Source organism: Mytilus californianus, unplaced genomic scaffold, assembly GCF_021869535.1.
Source record: "Mytilus californianus isolate M0D057914Y unplaced genomic scaffold, xbMytCali1.0.p SCAF_7, whole genome shotgun sequence".
NCBI lineage: Eukaryota > Metazoa > Mollusca > Bivalvia > Mytilida > Mytilidae > Mytilus > Mytilus californianus.
In genome coordinates, this window is record NW_026262723.1 from 29,119,545 (window position 1) to 29,136,811 (window position 17,267).

Below are 17,267 nucleotides of genomic sequence, written 5' to 3' on the forward strand. Positions count from 1 at the left end.
TTATACTTTGTTATTTCTTGCATATACTTACAATTTTCTCTGTAGTAGATATTCATACTTGTAATGAATGCAGCTCCGAAAGACAATTGAAACATCCAACCAAGCTGCTGTTTTTTTTCAATTTTCGTGTGGGAACAGTTTAAAAGGGAATATGTATTTGATATAGGTGGATTTATGGCATGTTCAGCTGCTGATTATATAGAACTTTGCGCAACTTTACCAAACGGAGTAAGGTTATCTGTGAAAAAAAAACACAGCAAATACAAATGAAAAAAAAATCACATAATTATTTGTAAGTTATGCATGTTTGTCCAGCTAAAAATAAACATATTAATGAAAATAAACTTAATAATAACAAAAAGACATTATCTATTATAATACGCATCTGTTGTAGTAAAAATTCATCAAGAATACCAGAATTTTGCCTGTGTTTTGTCCATAGAGGACTCAACAGTTGAAAGGCCATATTAAATACGAGGTTGAAGAGATCAAAACTCGAAATAAAGCCATTGCATTGTACAACTGGGTCAGAAAACCCTTAGTGTTTTAAATAATTTAACACTTCATAAATAATACATTTACAGGAAACGGACATATCAAGGACACTTCATGTCAACACAAAAGTGCTGACAACTGGTTATAACATATGGGATGAAACGTCCACAAGTATAACCACTGTATCATGTGTATCAGCATTGAATAAGTGGTTGTAAAAACTCATCACAAATACCAGGAATTTGTCAGCCAGACGCACGTTTCGTCTACAAAAGACTCATCATTGACCCTCAAATCATAGCGTTTGGAAGGCGAACTTGAAAACAAAATTGAGGAGTATTAAAACCAGAACATTCTAAACCATTGTGCCAAAAAAGGCAATCTATTCCTAAGGTATAAACTCTTTAAAGTTTCAAATAATTCCACACTTTATACACAGTAATTTACAAACAAATTAACGTATTAATGATATGTCATATCAACACAACAGTGCTAACTACTATGCCGGGCATACTCTCGCATACACATCAATGACATCAACTCAGTGGGATTTTTTTCGAATTGTGCTTCATTGATCACTAAAAGCTTATACTGTTGATCATCACATGCTACAATTATCCGTTTATGAATTTATAAATTATTAAGAAACTATATGATTTCAACTCTCTCAGGCAAAGTTGACTTTAGATTGATTTGATAAGTATTATACACGTCAGGTCATTTATGGTCATATAGCTTTTCAGCTGTTTCGATTCTTATACATCATTGGCTGTAAAATATTTGGCCTTGAGCGTTCCTGATGAATGTAAATCTAAAAAAGAAATTTGGACGCGTATAATTTACAAATTGATGTTACAGCACGGGGTCGATACCACTGATGGTAGACTGTCATTCCAAAAGGGTACCATCAACTCAGTGTCAGTTACCTGGTCCTGGCATAATTTCTCAAATTGACCGTTTATAAATTTATAAATTATTTAACAACTAAGGTTTCAACTCCTCATACAAAGTGCTGAATTTTGCTATTGTTATTTTGTTCTTTTTGATCATATAGCTCTTCAACTATTACGGTTCTAATATATCATTGGCTTTCAAATATTCGGCTTGGAGCGTTCAGGACGAAGGTAAATCTAGAAAAGCGCTTCGGGCGCACGAAATTTAAAGAAAACAATGCGTTTTTTTTCATAAGATAAAACATAAACAAGATCAGATTTAGATATCAGATTCTTTTAATTTTTGCCAATTCCAATTGTGTTTGGTCGAGAAAAGGAAGAGCGAGGCATTTGACAAGGTCTTAATTCGTTACAAAATAAAATATGTCGGTAGTCGTGAAACCGGTAGGAAATTGTTAAGCAATACGATCTAAATCAGGAGTCCAGTCACACGAATGACAAAAATAAAATCAACAAAACTAAAAAAAAAGCACTACATAATCGTTATCAAAATCCCGTAGAAAAGATGCATTGAAAGCCGGAACATATTCATCAATGTATGTTTATTGTTGCAGCTTTGCAGCTTTGCAGGTTTACCGGGGTACCCCTCTACTGAAGGAGCACCGGGAATCACAAAAATATGCACACTATTTGTAGCTGAGTTCAATACAGCATTGACACGAGTACTTTATTAGTTCTTCTGTAAACAAAATCGATTTGATAATTCATACAATATCAAGTTAACATAATGTTTAAAGGTATATACATTAATTCATCATAGATAACAGGATTTTAATGTTTACGCCAGACTTGCGTCTACAAAAGACTCATCAGTAAAACGGGAATAAAAAAAGTGAAAAAGACCAAAAAAGTACGAAGTTGAAGAGCATTGAGGACCCAAAATTCCAAAAAGTTACTTTTTTCAGATTGACATAATGAAAACCATAATTTATGGATTATAAGCAGTAAATTTAAAGACACTTGCACAGCTATACATTTTATTTACAAGCATTTTTGTGCTGTAAACGTAGACCAGGGACCAAATTATTTTTAGATTGAGAAAAGCTGCAAATTATTGGTCCATATTTTACTAAAATAGCAAAGTTGATCTATTTATGTAAGCTTTCATTTATATGAACAAACAATTAGGGTTTTATCTTATGGTAACATTTTAATTGAAATATATAAATATTGATAATCTACGACGTACAATGACCACACGCGTTTTTAAGCTTTGAAGAAGCCCTAGGTTGGGTATGTTTTGTCCCCTCTTCACAAAAACTGTGTTCTTTCTTTATATTACAGTTTCGCATTTAACAGAGCATTTTCTATAAAAATTGGAATCTTAAATACAAATTCCTTGTTTCAGATCCTATAAAATTTACTGTGTAAAGAATATTACTAATTCCAATAAAACTTTGCCGAATATGATATCTTCAAAATACTGGACTTTGTGATCGACAACATATTTATTGACTTTGTTGGATTGATATTTCAGCAAAGAGTCAGGATTGCAATCGGTATTAACTGTTCACCACTACTGGCCGCCTTGTTTGTGTACTAGTTTAATAGTAATAGTAAGCAGAATTTATATAGAGCCACCCGTAAAAAGAGACTCTGAAGAGTCTGTATCGCTAAGCTATATCTTATTGCATCTTCAACAAACGGCATTCTCCAATTTTTATATTTTAGACTCAAATATATTTTATGACTAAAATATCTTTTGTTTGTAAATCTTGTATTGCTTATTATTTTTACTGTTTATAGATTCTCTCTGTCTTATATAGTGCTTATACAAAACATAAACAGCGTTATGTAAGGGCTATCACTCTTATTCAGATAGAATAGAGAACGGGGAATGTGTCAACGAGACAATAACCCGACCACAGAGCAGAACAAATTCAAAGGCCACCAATGGGTCTTCAACGCTGCGAGAAAATCCCGCATCCTGTGGCGGGCTTCATTTGGCCCTTATACAAAGATATAAATTAATTCAGCGAAATTGACGCCAAAATAAACTCCGAAACATACAAATGAACTCAAAGTTAAACAAAAACCACACAAGACTAACAAAAGCTGGAGGTTCCTGACTTGGAACAGGCGCAAAAATGCAGCAAAAATGCAGCAAAAATGCGGCGGTGTAAAACAAGTTTTGTGAGATTTCAACCCCCCCCCCCCCCATACCTCTAGCTAATGTGGAATAAAAACAAAGACCACAGCAAAGAGCACAGTTGAACTCAGTTTAAAGGTAGTCCGAGTCTGATGTAAGAATAGAACAATAGAAACTAAGCAAAATGACAATGATAAACATACAGCTACTGACATGCCAGCTTCAGACTTCAATTAAATTGATTGAAATATTATTTCGTCATCATGTGGAAATAAACCACAGTCCCTCCCATTGGGGCTTAAATATGATTCCATCATAAATTATACGAGAAGAACATAGTCCGTATCATGCCAATTACTGTTTTAGAATAAATGTTTTTATTTCTGATGCAAAGACCCTATGAGTGAATCAATATTATTTCCAAAAAAATGCCATCTTTTTATGACTGGACAACAGTATCGTAACTATATTCCTTTTGAATATGTCTGTTTCAAGTCTTGATTATTTTTTGAGGTGAATGACGACATGTGTGTGGTTTGTTTAGAATGTTATCATAAAAGATGGGATGTGAATTACTTGAACTTTTAAGATGTCTACACGTTGATCTATATCTACAAAGGATTTCCTTGTAGCGATGATACAATTTAGTAAAAGTTTTGACAAACGTGTGGTATCGAAACCCTAGTGTCATAATTGTTCAGTAGTACAGGTTTTCTTTTATTAAAATCAAAAACGTTGTTACACACACGAGTAAATGGAACAAGTTGAGATATATATATATGAGGAGTCAACTAACAATTTCGGCCATGTTGAATTATTTGTAGATGTTGTCTTACTGATCATTTGGGCTATTTAAAGTTTTTCTCAATCTTTTTTAGTTTTCAAGAAGACAATTGTCAAAAATAAAGAAAATCGGTAAAATTCCTCATAACTCCTATGAGAAGTTGACTAACAGTTAGTTTCCCAACTCATTCGGTATTCAGGAGCTTGCAGCTGCTATTCAGACTTTGTATAACGTCAACAGTGTCTGAGCAGAAAGTTGATGAACCAAGGGTATGTCAAAGAACGTCTTGTCCTTTTTCTAAAAAAAGGTTCATCGGAAGATACCAAGACCTTGTTGATAAATATTTCGTTTCAACTTCACAAATAATACACTATGGTCTTGAAGTATAGATTCTAGATACTGACGTTGTTTGTCATCTTAATAACGTGTTATAGTATTCTTTTATTTGTATTTTGTAATTTATTACTTTTACTGTTTAGCCTATTTCTGGCAATATCCATTTGACGTGGTTCGGTACTTGTACATCCCGTCATTGTGTTGTTGTGCTATAGTAAATTGTTGTATTATTGTCTTCTGGTTTTGCTAATGTGCTTTGTCTATATGCCTTTTTGTTTGTCTTTGATGACATATTTGCTTGTTTTTGTTGTGATTAAGATTATAACACAATGTTGACTGCTGTACTACTATTTTTAACTTTTTTACCTATTAAGTCTGTTTGATTTGTTTACAAATCGTTGTCAATATAATGGAATTTTATGCGACTGTCGTACAAGTGAGAGGTTTATCTAGCTATAAAACCTGGTTTAATCCACCATTTTCTACATAAGAAAATGCCTGTACCAAGTCATTCGTTTGATGTGTTTCAGCTTTTGATTTTGCCATTTGCTTAGGGACTTTCCGTTTAGAATTTTCCTCGCAGTTCGGTATTTTTGTTATTTTACTTTTTAGTTGATTTATACTGTATTTGCGCAGTCAAATTGCATTTACCCTATAGTAATTTGTAATTTAAAGTTACTAACTGTGTATTGCCTTGTTTGTGGCGTTAGCAATGCGTGTCCGTAGAGTTTTAATCAGACGCTAATGAATACTACAGGTTCGCGAAATGTTTCAAATTGAAAATTGATGGTGTTTACCCTAAATATCTTATGTTGAAAAGATGAAAGATTTGACGTATGAAGAAAATTAACGTTACAATGTCTCGAAATATATATGATATCTATACTCGCTTCGCAATGGGATATGAATGTCTTGCATTCCACCTGTACTAAGTGTTGTACAAATCAATTTTGTATTTCGAGACAACCTATAGATATTCTTTATGTAAATGGACGGTAAGTAGATCTCAAAATTCTGAAAAATATTTACTTATTAGAATTTCTATAACTATAGCGGTTTTTTTTTCAGATGATAGACACCACTTCCGTTTACATGTTCTATTTTTAATCATGTCGGCCCTTTTGGTTGGCAGGTGGAATTATAGGAAACATTAAAACTAAATACCCCAAAACAAAAACAACGACGACAGACACGAATTATTGACAATAGTTCACATGTACATTTAGTTTCATATGAGCTTAACAAGTAGATACAGAAAGATGTGGTATGAGTGCCAATGAGACAACTCTCCATCCAAGTTACATTTTATAAAAGTAAACCATTATAGGTGAAGGTACGGCCTTCAACACGGAGCATTGGCTCACACCGAACACCAAGCTATAAAGGGCCCCAAAAAATCAGTAGTGTAAAACCATTCAAACGGGAAAACCAACGGTCTAATCTATATAAAAACGAGAAACGAGAAACACGTACGAACTACATAAACAGACGAAAACTACTGTACATCAGATTCCTGACTTAGGACAGATGCAAACATTTACAGCAGGATTAAACGTTTTAATGGTACCAAACCTTCTACCTTTTCTGAAACAATAGTATAACATCTCCACATAGAAAGACACACACTATAAAATATCAATTGGAAGGCTTAACTCAATCAAAAAACATAAATTAACACACAATGAATGAATAAATTTGATCTGTGATACCTGAATGCAAATACATAGTTAATAAAAATTATAAGGGATAAATAATTAAAGTCAAAAGTCAATAAACAGGTTTAAACAAAGTTAAAGTATGATATGACTGTGAAATGTTAAACATTTTTTTAGAAAATCATCACTTTTGAAGAAACCTGCGTCATATTATACACAGGTAAATGAAAATAATTTTGTTGTTAAGTATACTTCTTCTTCTGTGTGTATAAAATCTTCCGTTTAGGAATACCAAGAGATTTCTTTAATATCAATAAAACTAATCTAACACTTGGTACATATGGGGTGTATATCAACAATAAAACTATACAATTAGTGCTAAATGAAACTAGCATACTTTCCTTTTTCGTTACAGAGAAAGGCTTTAAACGAGTTACAGCAAATAAATTTACAATGAGATTTTTCGAAAGACCATTTTATTAAATATGAAAACTTTTTCTTTATTAGATTGCGTGGAAGAGTAGTGTAGAGAGTAGAAAAATCATAACTGTCAACAGAATTAAAAGGACCATCAAAAGCATGTATTTTATGTAAAACCTCTAAAGAATTTTTAACACTCCAAAAATAATCAATACCATTATTTTCATAAGCTTTATTACAAAAGTTAATAAGCAGTTCTTTGAAAGTAGTAAGGGAGGTAGTAAGAAGCACTGATAGATTAGTAGTAGAACACTTACTAGATGCGGATATGAAAAGGAATTTAAATGGTTTTTTTTGTGTAATTTCGGTAACCAGTACATGGTAGGGACTTTCAAATGTTCGGAAGAGGCTTTAAGCTGGGTAGTGGCAGTGATATGCTTGTTAACCATTTGACTCTCAATTGTGCGTACGAACCTGAATGTAGAGGAATTGATAATTTCGTTTTGAAGAACTTCCGTGTAGTATATGCGTCATACCACCACTACATTATTGGCTGTCTTGTCTTATTTTGACGTCTAAAGTAACTGACGTATAATTAAAAATCAAACTTCTGCTCGGTTTTTATAAGAATACGAAATAATGGGTGGTTCTATATTATCAAAGATATGTTTGGTGTTAAGCATGTAAAATGAACAAACATTGAATGTTACAATAAACAAATAACTTACGTTGGGCTGTAACTATCAACAAAACTGTTGTTTGGATAAGTAGCAGAAATAACATATCAGCTGTTGTTATAATGTGATTCCTGCAGGGTACAGTCACAACCTATATTTTGATATGATATATAGAAAATATGATTTTAATGTTAACAAACTATAACGTCAGATGAAAATGTGTCCAGTTTTTATGGGATTAGTATTCATTGAAAAGAATATTCATTTAAATAAAGAGCAGTATGCTATTTTGTTCTATTATTAAGACTTTTTTTTATTCTGTCAGTAGGACCTTTTTTCTTAAATAAAGGAACCCTCCTTTGTTGATTTAAAAAAAAACATACGAATAGCCTTATAAGATGAGATAACCTTGATAATTTGATAAATAAAGGATGTACGTGTGACGGTATTAAAGTATGATAAACCATGTTTTTGTTTTAACCTTTTGATTCTTTATTTCAAAATGAAGTCATATAATTTTTTTTTTATTTCTATACGCATCATTATTATGTAGACCTTACAAAACTGATACGGTTGTCAGGTCATTAAAGATGGCATTGTTTGGAATTAATATTGATTCACTCATAGGGTCTTTGCATCGAAAATAAACAACCAGTTTTTGGCATGATACGGATTATGGTCTTCTCATATATTTTATGATGGTATGATACTAAACCCCTAAATAGAGGGATTTCGCTTGATTTTCATATGATGAAGACATAATCTTTCTATCAGTTTAATTGAGGTCTGGAACTGGCATGTCAATAACTGCTAGTAGTCTTTTGTTAATTTATGTTATCATTGTCATTTTGCTTAGTTTCTTCTGTTACCTATTTTACATCGGACTCGGACTTCCTCTAAAAGAGGGACGAAAGATACCAGAGGGACAGTCAAACTCTTAGATCGAAAACAAGCTGACAACGACATGGCCAAAAATAAAAAGACACACAGACAAATAATAGTACAGATGACACAACATAGAAAACTAAAGACTAAGCAACACGAACCCCACCAAAATCTGGGGATGATCTCAGGTGCTCCGGAAGGGTAAGCAGATCCTGCTCCACATGTGGCACCCGTCGTGTTGCTTATGTTATTACAAATCCGGTAAATAGTCTAATTCGGTAGTTTTTCTGTGCGTATTGCTATGTGATTGTTTATTCTACATTGGCTAGAGGTATAGGGGAGGGTTGAGATCTCACAATACATGTTTAACCCCGCCGAAATTTTGCCTCTGTCCCAAGTCAGGAACCTTTTACCTTTGTTAGTCTTGTCTGTTTTTTTTAATATTGGTTCATCTATATGTTTCGGAGTTTAGTGTGAAGTCCATTTTCTCTGAACTAGTTTACATTTTTGTTTAGTGGCCAACTGAAGCGCATTTGACATAGGATTTAGCAGCGGCGCTTAAATTAAATCAGTTGGGTGGCATTATTTAATAGAAAGTTGAAAAGCATATTGAAAACCTAAAATTCGAAGAAAAAAAAATTGTTACAAATACGGTTAATGCCTGAGCAACATAATATCTTTGTTAAGGTTAAAACAGGAAATTTTAAACATTATATTTCATCTTCTGTGTAATTTTCGAAACATACCTGCGCCAATGATATTCTATACAGGAACTATGAAAGAAGTCCTTTGAAATATTTTATATGCGACAATTCATTACAAATAACAATGTTGTACTTAGTAAGAGGAAGACATAAATTACATCCGGAGATAATCATTTGATAGATATAACTATTTATATACCTATATGGAGTTATTTTCTTTCAGAACGATAGGTCATTCTTTTTCAGAATCAACCCGGACGATACCATTTTTCAATGAAATATGCTCCAAGGCATAAAATAATGACCTGTGTCAGGTCATTATTTTATCCTGATTGAAAAACTACTTTAACTGTTTGTTAACAGATTTTATTCATTTTATTTTACATGAATTAATCATAACGAAAAATTGAAAGAAAAGTTGCAAGTCACAGTTTTTTTTGTCACTCTCGTCTGTTGAACATTCAACCGAAGCACTACCAACTGGTGCACCGGCAACTGCTGATGGTTTTGCCTTCTTACTTCCATCTGACGGTCTTAATCCATACAAGATGTTCGATGCCTCTATTTGTTGATCGGCAGAAGTCCTTTTGTAAACTCTTACTGCATTACTACGATGACCTGCAATACATAGCTTAATTATTTTTGCGTTTACGTTAGCACTTTTTATTTTTATTGAACTGCATATTCAACATCACAATAAAAGGAATAAAACTCAAAATTTTAGCAGTAACTGAAGCATGACGGACAAACAGACGAGCGGACGAGTTATGGTAAATCTGATTACCCAAAATATCGTGATCGTGACAGATACAATCATTTATCTTAATGATAAGTTTCCTGAAGTCTCTGTACAAAGATAATTATACATTTTTCTTACAATCATCAGTTCTCTATTAAAGCAATTGAAAAAAAAACTGTGAAAAAGAACAGTTATTGGGTAATGTCATGCAGACAAGGAATACCTTCGTGTTTGTTTTTTTTTCATGCCATTTTGTGTGTTCTAAATAAGAATATTAAAAATAAAAGACTAGAAATTATAATGTTTCATTTTACTATTATATTACCTGTTGTTTCGGCCACACGTTGTTCTTCTATGCCAGCATTATAAAGACGTGTTGCTGCTGAGGCTCGGAGGCTATGGTTTGTACGTTTTCCAGTCAGTCCAATACTTGTGCACAACCGTTTCACAGTGCCTTGTAAAGTGTTGTGTCCAATAGGAGTTTTGCTATACCATTGTCCATCTTTGATATGTTTTAAAGGTGTAAGGTAAAAACAATCCTTTCCGCCATTTGTTGGACTTAAATAAAAGAAAACGTTTTGTAAAATTTTACTTCAAACACACATAATGTAATAATGTAAATTAAAGATGATTTTAATTATTATAGGTAAATTACAGCTAATTTCCTAATGCTTGTGGAGTAAAACTTTGGCTGGCTTACTTGCTTTGTTTGTATAAACGTAAGCTGAAGCATTGTATTTAAGATTGTCATCTGCAAACAATATAAACAGGCATTATTAAACAAGTATATATTATATTTAAATTTGATTGAAAGTTATCCCAATTACAATTGTCAATATACAAACAAAACAAGCAAGCTAACCAAAGTCTTACCCTGCATGCATTAGGAAATTAGCTGTAAAAGGAAATTACGTTAGATTAGATCAACAAATATTTCAGATTTTATCATATTCATTGAAGCATAATGAGAAGATATATTAAAGAAAACAGTATTAAATCCTGTGGATTTGTATTGGAAAATTTAATTCAACCTTTGGATGTCTGTTTTGTGTTCATGATTTGTTTTGATGTGTTACATGTACATTAGACGATTTTCATATTTTTCTGCTGCCTTTGGTTTTTTTTTTTTAAAGTTTTATACATTGTTTGTATATTCTTTACACCATTCAATTTTCATATTTTCTCATGTTCTTTACCTTTATAAGGAAATCGGTACAGAGAGGGCTTCATCTTTTAAATTTGGAGGAGGGGATACCACTGGCGTTGTCATTTTTTTTTTCGATCTATGAGTTTGAATGTCCCTCTGGTATCTTTCGCCCCTCTTCTATTGTCATTTTAACGTACAAGGAATACCATTAGTCGTTTTTTTTGTAAGTGTTGAAAAGCGTTAACGCGTTAAATATAAGCCCCCCCCCCCCCCCATTTTATAAAGTTATTTATAAATAATAAGCTACTTACCAAAGTGACTTGTACTTTTCAAATACTGTAACAATACATCTATTTCTGTTTTCTGGGTTTTCAAATGCTCGGACACATTTTGGAACAACTTTTCTGTGCTTAAGGCCACCTGCGTTAGCTTTTGAAACATCCTCTTTGTACAACAGGTATCTTAATTTAGCATCCTTATCTTGAAAGGGACCAGTTATTTGCGGATTAGAACTAAGTCTGAGCTGTCGGTGTTCAGTGCCTCCCCTTAATGCAAAATGCAAACCACACAAATAAAGCAACGTGTCTAGAAGTTGTTGGGGATTATCCACGCCAAGGATACCCTTATCATATAATGACGCTTCTTCATCTACCGATATCACATCAGCCTGCTTGCGCGTATTTGCACCGAGACCTTCAGTGGCCCTTTCTTTCATGACAGCATCTAACACTTGTCTAGCCCGAAGAAATTCGGGATCCATGAAGAAGTTTATACTAGATGATTTCTGATGACGATAATATCCCTGTATTGAGGAAAACAGGTCATAAATACTGTTGGACGGATATTTACCTCCGTCTTTTTTTTTGGCCTCTGCAATGAAATATTGTAACGAAGTCGACAGTTCTGTTTTGTCCATGTGTACCAAATCCTTTTGCAAACAATTCGAAGGAATTCCTAAATTATCTGATATCGGACGTAAACGGCGCTCGGCTTGCCAACTATTGAAAGCATTATAACCCCATTTATATTTTTTGACTGAATTTTTCGGCACCGATTCCTCAATCTTGTTTTGAAGGGATTTTGCTGTCTCTGGTTGACCGTGTCTAAATTGATGACTTATACTAGTTATTTCCAAATCATTACCACTTGGTTTTAAATCAAAATAACTTAGAATATCACTTTCTTTTTCTTCACTTACTTGAGAATACGAACTTTGCGTAAGAAAAATCGGGTCCCACTCTAACAAATCTATACTATCCATGGTCGTAATGTGGATTTTCTTTTAATATAACTGGACAATGATTACACACTTTTATATCTTAATTAGTGAGTTTTATTTTAGTGAATTATTTTCACCTTATTTGCATATACATTATAATTTAAATGTTAGGCGTGGTTATAACCAAACTAATTTGAGCAGAATCTCCCACTTTAATGATCGGTAAAATAGGATAGAAATTTCTGCAAAATTGTAATAAACAGAATTTTTTTCGACGGTATATAAGTCAGATAATGCATATTTTTAGGTTTTTCTTGTCGTAGAACACACCTCGGGGTGTCAGAATTGCTCAAAGAAAGACCTCCCTACGGTCGGTCTTTCATTTGATCAATCCTGACACCCCTCGGTGTGTTCTACGACAAGAAAAACCTTAAAGTATGCATTATCTATAACATAACTATAGAAGTAACTATATTTGTACATCTTCCTAGTAAATTACACCAGTTTCAGGTCATTAATATCTTTACTTTGTCTATTCAAGCGATCATTTGTTTATAACATAGGTGTGTTTGATCAAAATTTTGTCATTTTAATGATCACTGAAATTCGTATTTTTTGTTTCTTCACATTTTAAACATATGTTTTATGATAAATGTGACTAAGTACTGATTATAGAATATTTTAAAATTTGTGAATGAAGTGATGCATTTAAGCACCCATAAAAAGGTGGGAAAATCAAAAAAGGAAACACTATGACATACATCCTGGAGACATGTAGGCATAAGAGTGGTTCGTCTCCTCGTTCAGCTGCTAATGTGAGCATGCAAGTTTGATGTTACAGTATAATTCCTTGGAAGCTATTGCATCAAGGGTTCAAACTGGGAAAGTTGATGTTATCCTTGTGATAGAGTTACGGACGCCGTTATGGTAAAATTGACTTTGTTAATATCGATCACATATGTCTATGAATATGACCCAATTTTCGTAACGCAGTCCAATCATCATCTTCTTCTCGAGCGTGACATTACAAAGAGCAACTACTTTGAGTGTTCACTTGTTAGAGCAACACGGCGGTGGAACTACTTGAGTTGACCACCAGTTTGTGGTGTTGTTGGTGTTTCTTCGTTGTTGGACGTCTTAATGTGTTTTTTCTTTTGTTGTTTTTATCTTTTGGCCTTGATATATTATGCTTTTATTAGACTGATGAATTCGGAATGTTCCTTTTATATTTTTTTTTTTAATCGATGATTAAATTTCGTACATCAATGTTTAATACAATAAATTAAGACATTATTGCGATAGTTCTATCAATGGAAAAAAACGGACATGATCAGATTCACAATAATGAATAATTTCATCTATAATTTCATCTGAGATTTTCCTTCCACAACTTTTAGCAATCGTATTTATTTGATCTTGCATTTTTACAAGTAATCAGGGATTCGCTGTAATAAAGGATCTTAGTAATTTCCGAATTTAGTGTTTCCAAGTAAAGATAGTGTCTATGCAGTCAATATTCCTCATTATCATAATTAATGAGTTTTTGTGTCGGGAGTACAACCCTGTTAATAAACAGTACAATATTAACTTGCAGGCGCGTAACATAGTAATTAGGAAAAGCAATAAGGCTAAATACAAAATGAACTTTGAACTTTTGATGTTGTTCAATTGTTATCAGATAAAAACATGAGTGGTTAGATGAAGAACATGTTTTTAGCAAAAAGATTGATTGAAAACTTTAATCGAGTGTGAACATTATGTAGATGTATTTCAAATATAAGTAAAACTTTCACGTGACTATTTCCATAATATATTTTGATTAAAGAGCAGGTTGACATATTGATAGAATGCGTTTCAGAATACATAACATGGAACAATACATAACACCTAGGTATTTATGTCAAATTTAATCTTCATCAATTTGCAATTTGTAGAGTGAATCATTCTTTGTATGCAGTTTAATCTGTCGTATTGATGTATCCAATTAAGACATACGTCGACCACTTCATTTTCTGCACTAATTTTCCGCTTTCTATCTACCGTTACCACATCTAAATGAAAAATATTGGTAAAGCACTATGATTCTCTATTCTCTCGTCTCTGTATCTACATCTTTGTTTTCACACTGTTGTTTGATTGAAAATTATTATGTTTACAATAATACAAATAGATTGGGAAAAATGCCAATGAGTCGTCAATGCAAATGTACAAAAACAAAAAAAATTAAATGACACCCAGAAGTCAGCATACAGTTTAAAATATAATAATTGTCTTTCGTTGGCAAAATTGTTAGGTTTACACAATATGTTAAGTATGTCAAAAATAATGGTAACGAGATAAATTGAAATATTTCCTATCTAAATCGGGAATTATGACATTCTTATCTGGACCTGTTGTTGAGAGTTGGAATTCACTCTTCTTTCTTGGTGTGTTTTTCTAATTACTTTACGGTAAGGTCCAAACGATTACTGAATTTTGACATATACATATGTACTACGTACTTAAAAGTATGTTAAGTGTTAAACTCAATGGGTTGTCTTTTTCTGTATGCAATGGTTGCTCACAGAATTATTTTAGATTAACAAGAAGTCTTCTAACAATACACCCAATATTTTACGATAAATGTTTGTTTGGTCTATATCTGCATAACTAACCTATACCTGTTATAATTATTAGAGTTAGTTCTATGTTTTCTTGTTATATATTTCTGCTGAGAATATATAAGTTAATCTTACATCACTTAAACGTTAACAGTAAGAGTGTCATTTAAACAAAAAATTACTTTACAAGTTAAAAGTGCCATTGAGTACCAAACTCATAGGTAAATTCAAAAAGTGGAAGTCCATACAATCTAAAAAAAATCAAAACACTCGGCTATATTAAACAACTATTTAAACCTAGTTGTATACGTAGCTAAACCTAACACTTGTATGACCGTTGTTAATAGTTCCGTTATATAGATAAAATTGTGCCAGAAACCCAAGCACATCTGATTGATTAATGGAACTTTAATTGGAATCCAGCAGCAAAATTTTGTTAACCTACATCATAGATATACAACATATAAAAAATTAAATAATCAAACAAACATGCATCTAGTTCAAACAAAGATGCTAAAAAACAACAAATTTTGCGGTTGATAGTAAATATGATAGAGTACAGTATATTAAAACATATTGATATACACGCTTTCCAAATAAAAGCACAAATATAAAATATAAAAGTAAAATATGAATTCGAGGGTACACAAAATGAAAACAACATTACAAACATGTCATGCGTCCGAAACGCCCAAAACTAAAATCCCGTAAGCCGGAAAAACAAATACCGAGACACAATAAGTGTCATGCGACCAAAAGGCTATAAACGGACAGAAACAAATAAAGGGAAAAGTAATTAAACAATACACAGCGGCAGAATCTAGAATCTCTAACTCGAGCTTCTAAGACCATCCCATATTATTTGTGAGATTTATACTGAGACGTTCTTTGAAAAAGAAACTTTCCGGATTTATTTTTTTCAGACACCAATGACGTTGTACACAGTCTGAGTTGAACATATTCAAGGTGAGGATAATTTCAACGTTGATGAATTTTTAAAAATGAGGCGGATGAAGATCTGTCTGTGGTTTAAGTAGTTTCAGTTCAGAAAGCTATATCTATGAGACCCAAACCAAAGTGTCTGAATTGTTAATAGACAGACCATCATCAATTTATCTGAAAATGAAATTAAATTATCTAGCTTCTTTGATCTTCTTGCTTTTTTAAATGTGCCTGTAGGAATGCAGACTAATATACAAATCTTTAAATTTAACAAATATGTTTTCAATCAGTAACTTCGTCGTATTGCTCTAATGTTCTACGATGTAGCAATTTAATCCTCGTTTTCATTTTTAACAAGTTTAACAAATTTCTTTCTCTCTCTCTCTCTCCCAGTCACACACACAACCATTCATTAATGTAGCAACCGTTATAATACCCATTCATCAACAATTAAATTAGGTAGAATAAGCGAAAAACCGTTGGTGCATTTAGTTGTACATTTTTGTAGTCATTTCTTCTTCGTTTTTGACAAATGGTGTTGACTTTACCTGTTCATCACATATGTATCAAACAATATAAACTTTAATATGTTTTTCCTATATATCTATTGCTTAGTGATTGACGTATGCTGTGTTTATCTGGTCATATTCATTGGACATGGAATCTTTTGTAAGTTCCTCATAAGTAGATACATTTTCCATTCTTACATCCTCATAATGTTGTTGTTCACGACTACAAAATATAACTAACTTATCAATATTTAATTTTGAAATTTATTTGTTAATACTTAGAATAAACATTTATTTTTACTTTAGTTTCTCTTTGAATGCACCAGTACATGTAGGAAGGAATGCAAGATAGTTCAGAGAAGCAAATGTCACATAGGAAACAGCTGCATTATTCCCTTATCCGTTTTACGAAAAGCGAGCAACCACTATATTCCTTCTGTCCAACACATACTAGATTGTGTCTCTTGTCACTCTAATAGTTTCCTTCAACACTATTTCTAATTTCCATAGTAATTGCGCGCAGATGGACGATGCGCTACTTCTATTTATGGATTCATTTATATGATATTTCCCAGGGTTTACCATGTATCAATTAAATCATGTTTTAAATGGAATGCTTCAGAAGAGAACAATAAGTGTTTAACAATGTACCACTTCAATAGTTTTCTTCAGAAAAAGCATTATCAAAACTTTGCAATGACATTGTCCGTTACATTTTCACTGCGCCACAGTATTTGAAAATCCTAATCCCAACCCTAATGCAAATGCCCCTGAAGGGCTGATGAAACCAAAAATGAATCAATGTAAAGAAAACTCTTACAAATATGTATGCAGGCGAGAGATACATTCCTTAATTTAAAATGATTTTCAAATTTCTAACTTCTGCGCTAATGCTACAATCGGAAAATTCCCGGATCAACATATTATCACATAGCATATGATATCTCACTACGTTTTTGTGCGGTTAACGTGTTGGTAGTTCTTTAGTTTTCTATATTGTGTTCTGTAGACTGTTGTTTGTCTTTTCTTCGATTTTTGATATTTTGCCAAGGCGTTATCAGTTTGTCTATGTGTTAAAATGTTTCTCTGACATCTTTCGTCTCTCTTTCAATG

At 32.6% G+C, this 17,267-nt stretch overlaps 1 protein-coding gene and 1 long non-coding RNA gene across 3 annotated transcripts in view; both read right to left on the reverse strand.

Annotated features, from left to right (window-relative positions):
• Positions 1 to 9,436: 9,436 nt before the first annotated feature.
• Positions 9,437 to 11,356, reverse strand: LOC127709685 (uncharacterized). Its single transcript, XR_007985709.1, has 3 exons — positions 11,196 to 11,356; positions 10,063 to 10,295; positions 9,437 to 9,616 (listed from the first exon to the last, which is right to left on the reverse strand). It is a non-coding gene; the product is annotated as an uncharacterized LOC127709685 (long non-coding RNA).
• A 2,472-nt stretch (positions 11,357 to 13,828) lies between these two features.
• Positions 13,829 to 17,267, reverse strand: part of LOC127709661 (multiple epidermal growth factor-like domains protein 11) — a 33,261-nt gene continuing 29,822 nt past the window's right edge. For both annotated transcript variants that reach the window (XM_052215277.1, XM_052215275.1), the window contains one exon: positions 13,829 to 16,377. In XM_052215277.1, the coding sequence (XP_052071237.1) occupies positions 16,257 to 16,377 (121 nt within the window). In that variant the 3' untranslated portion in view covers positions 13,829 to 16,256. The remainder of the gene's footprint in view (positions 16,378 to 17,267) is intronic.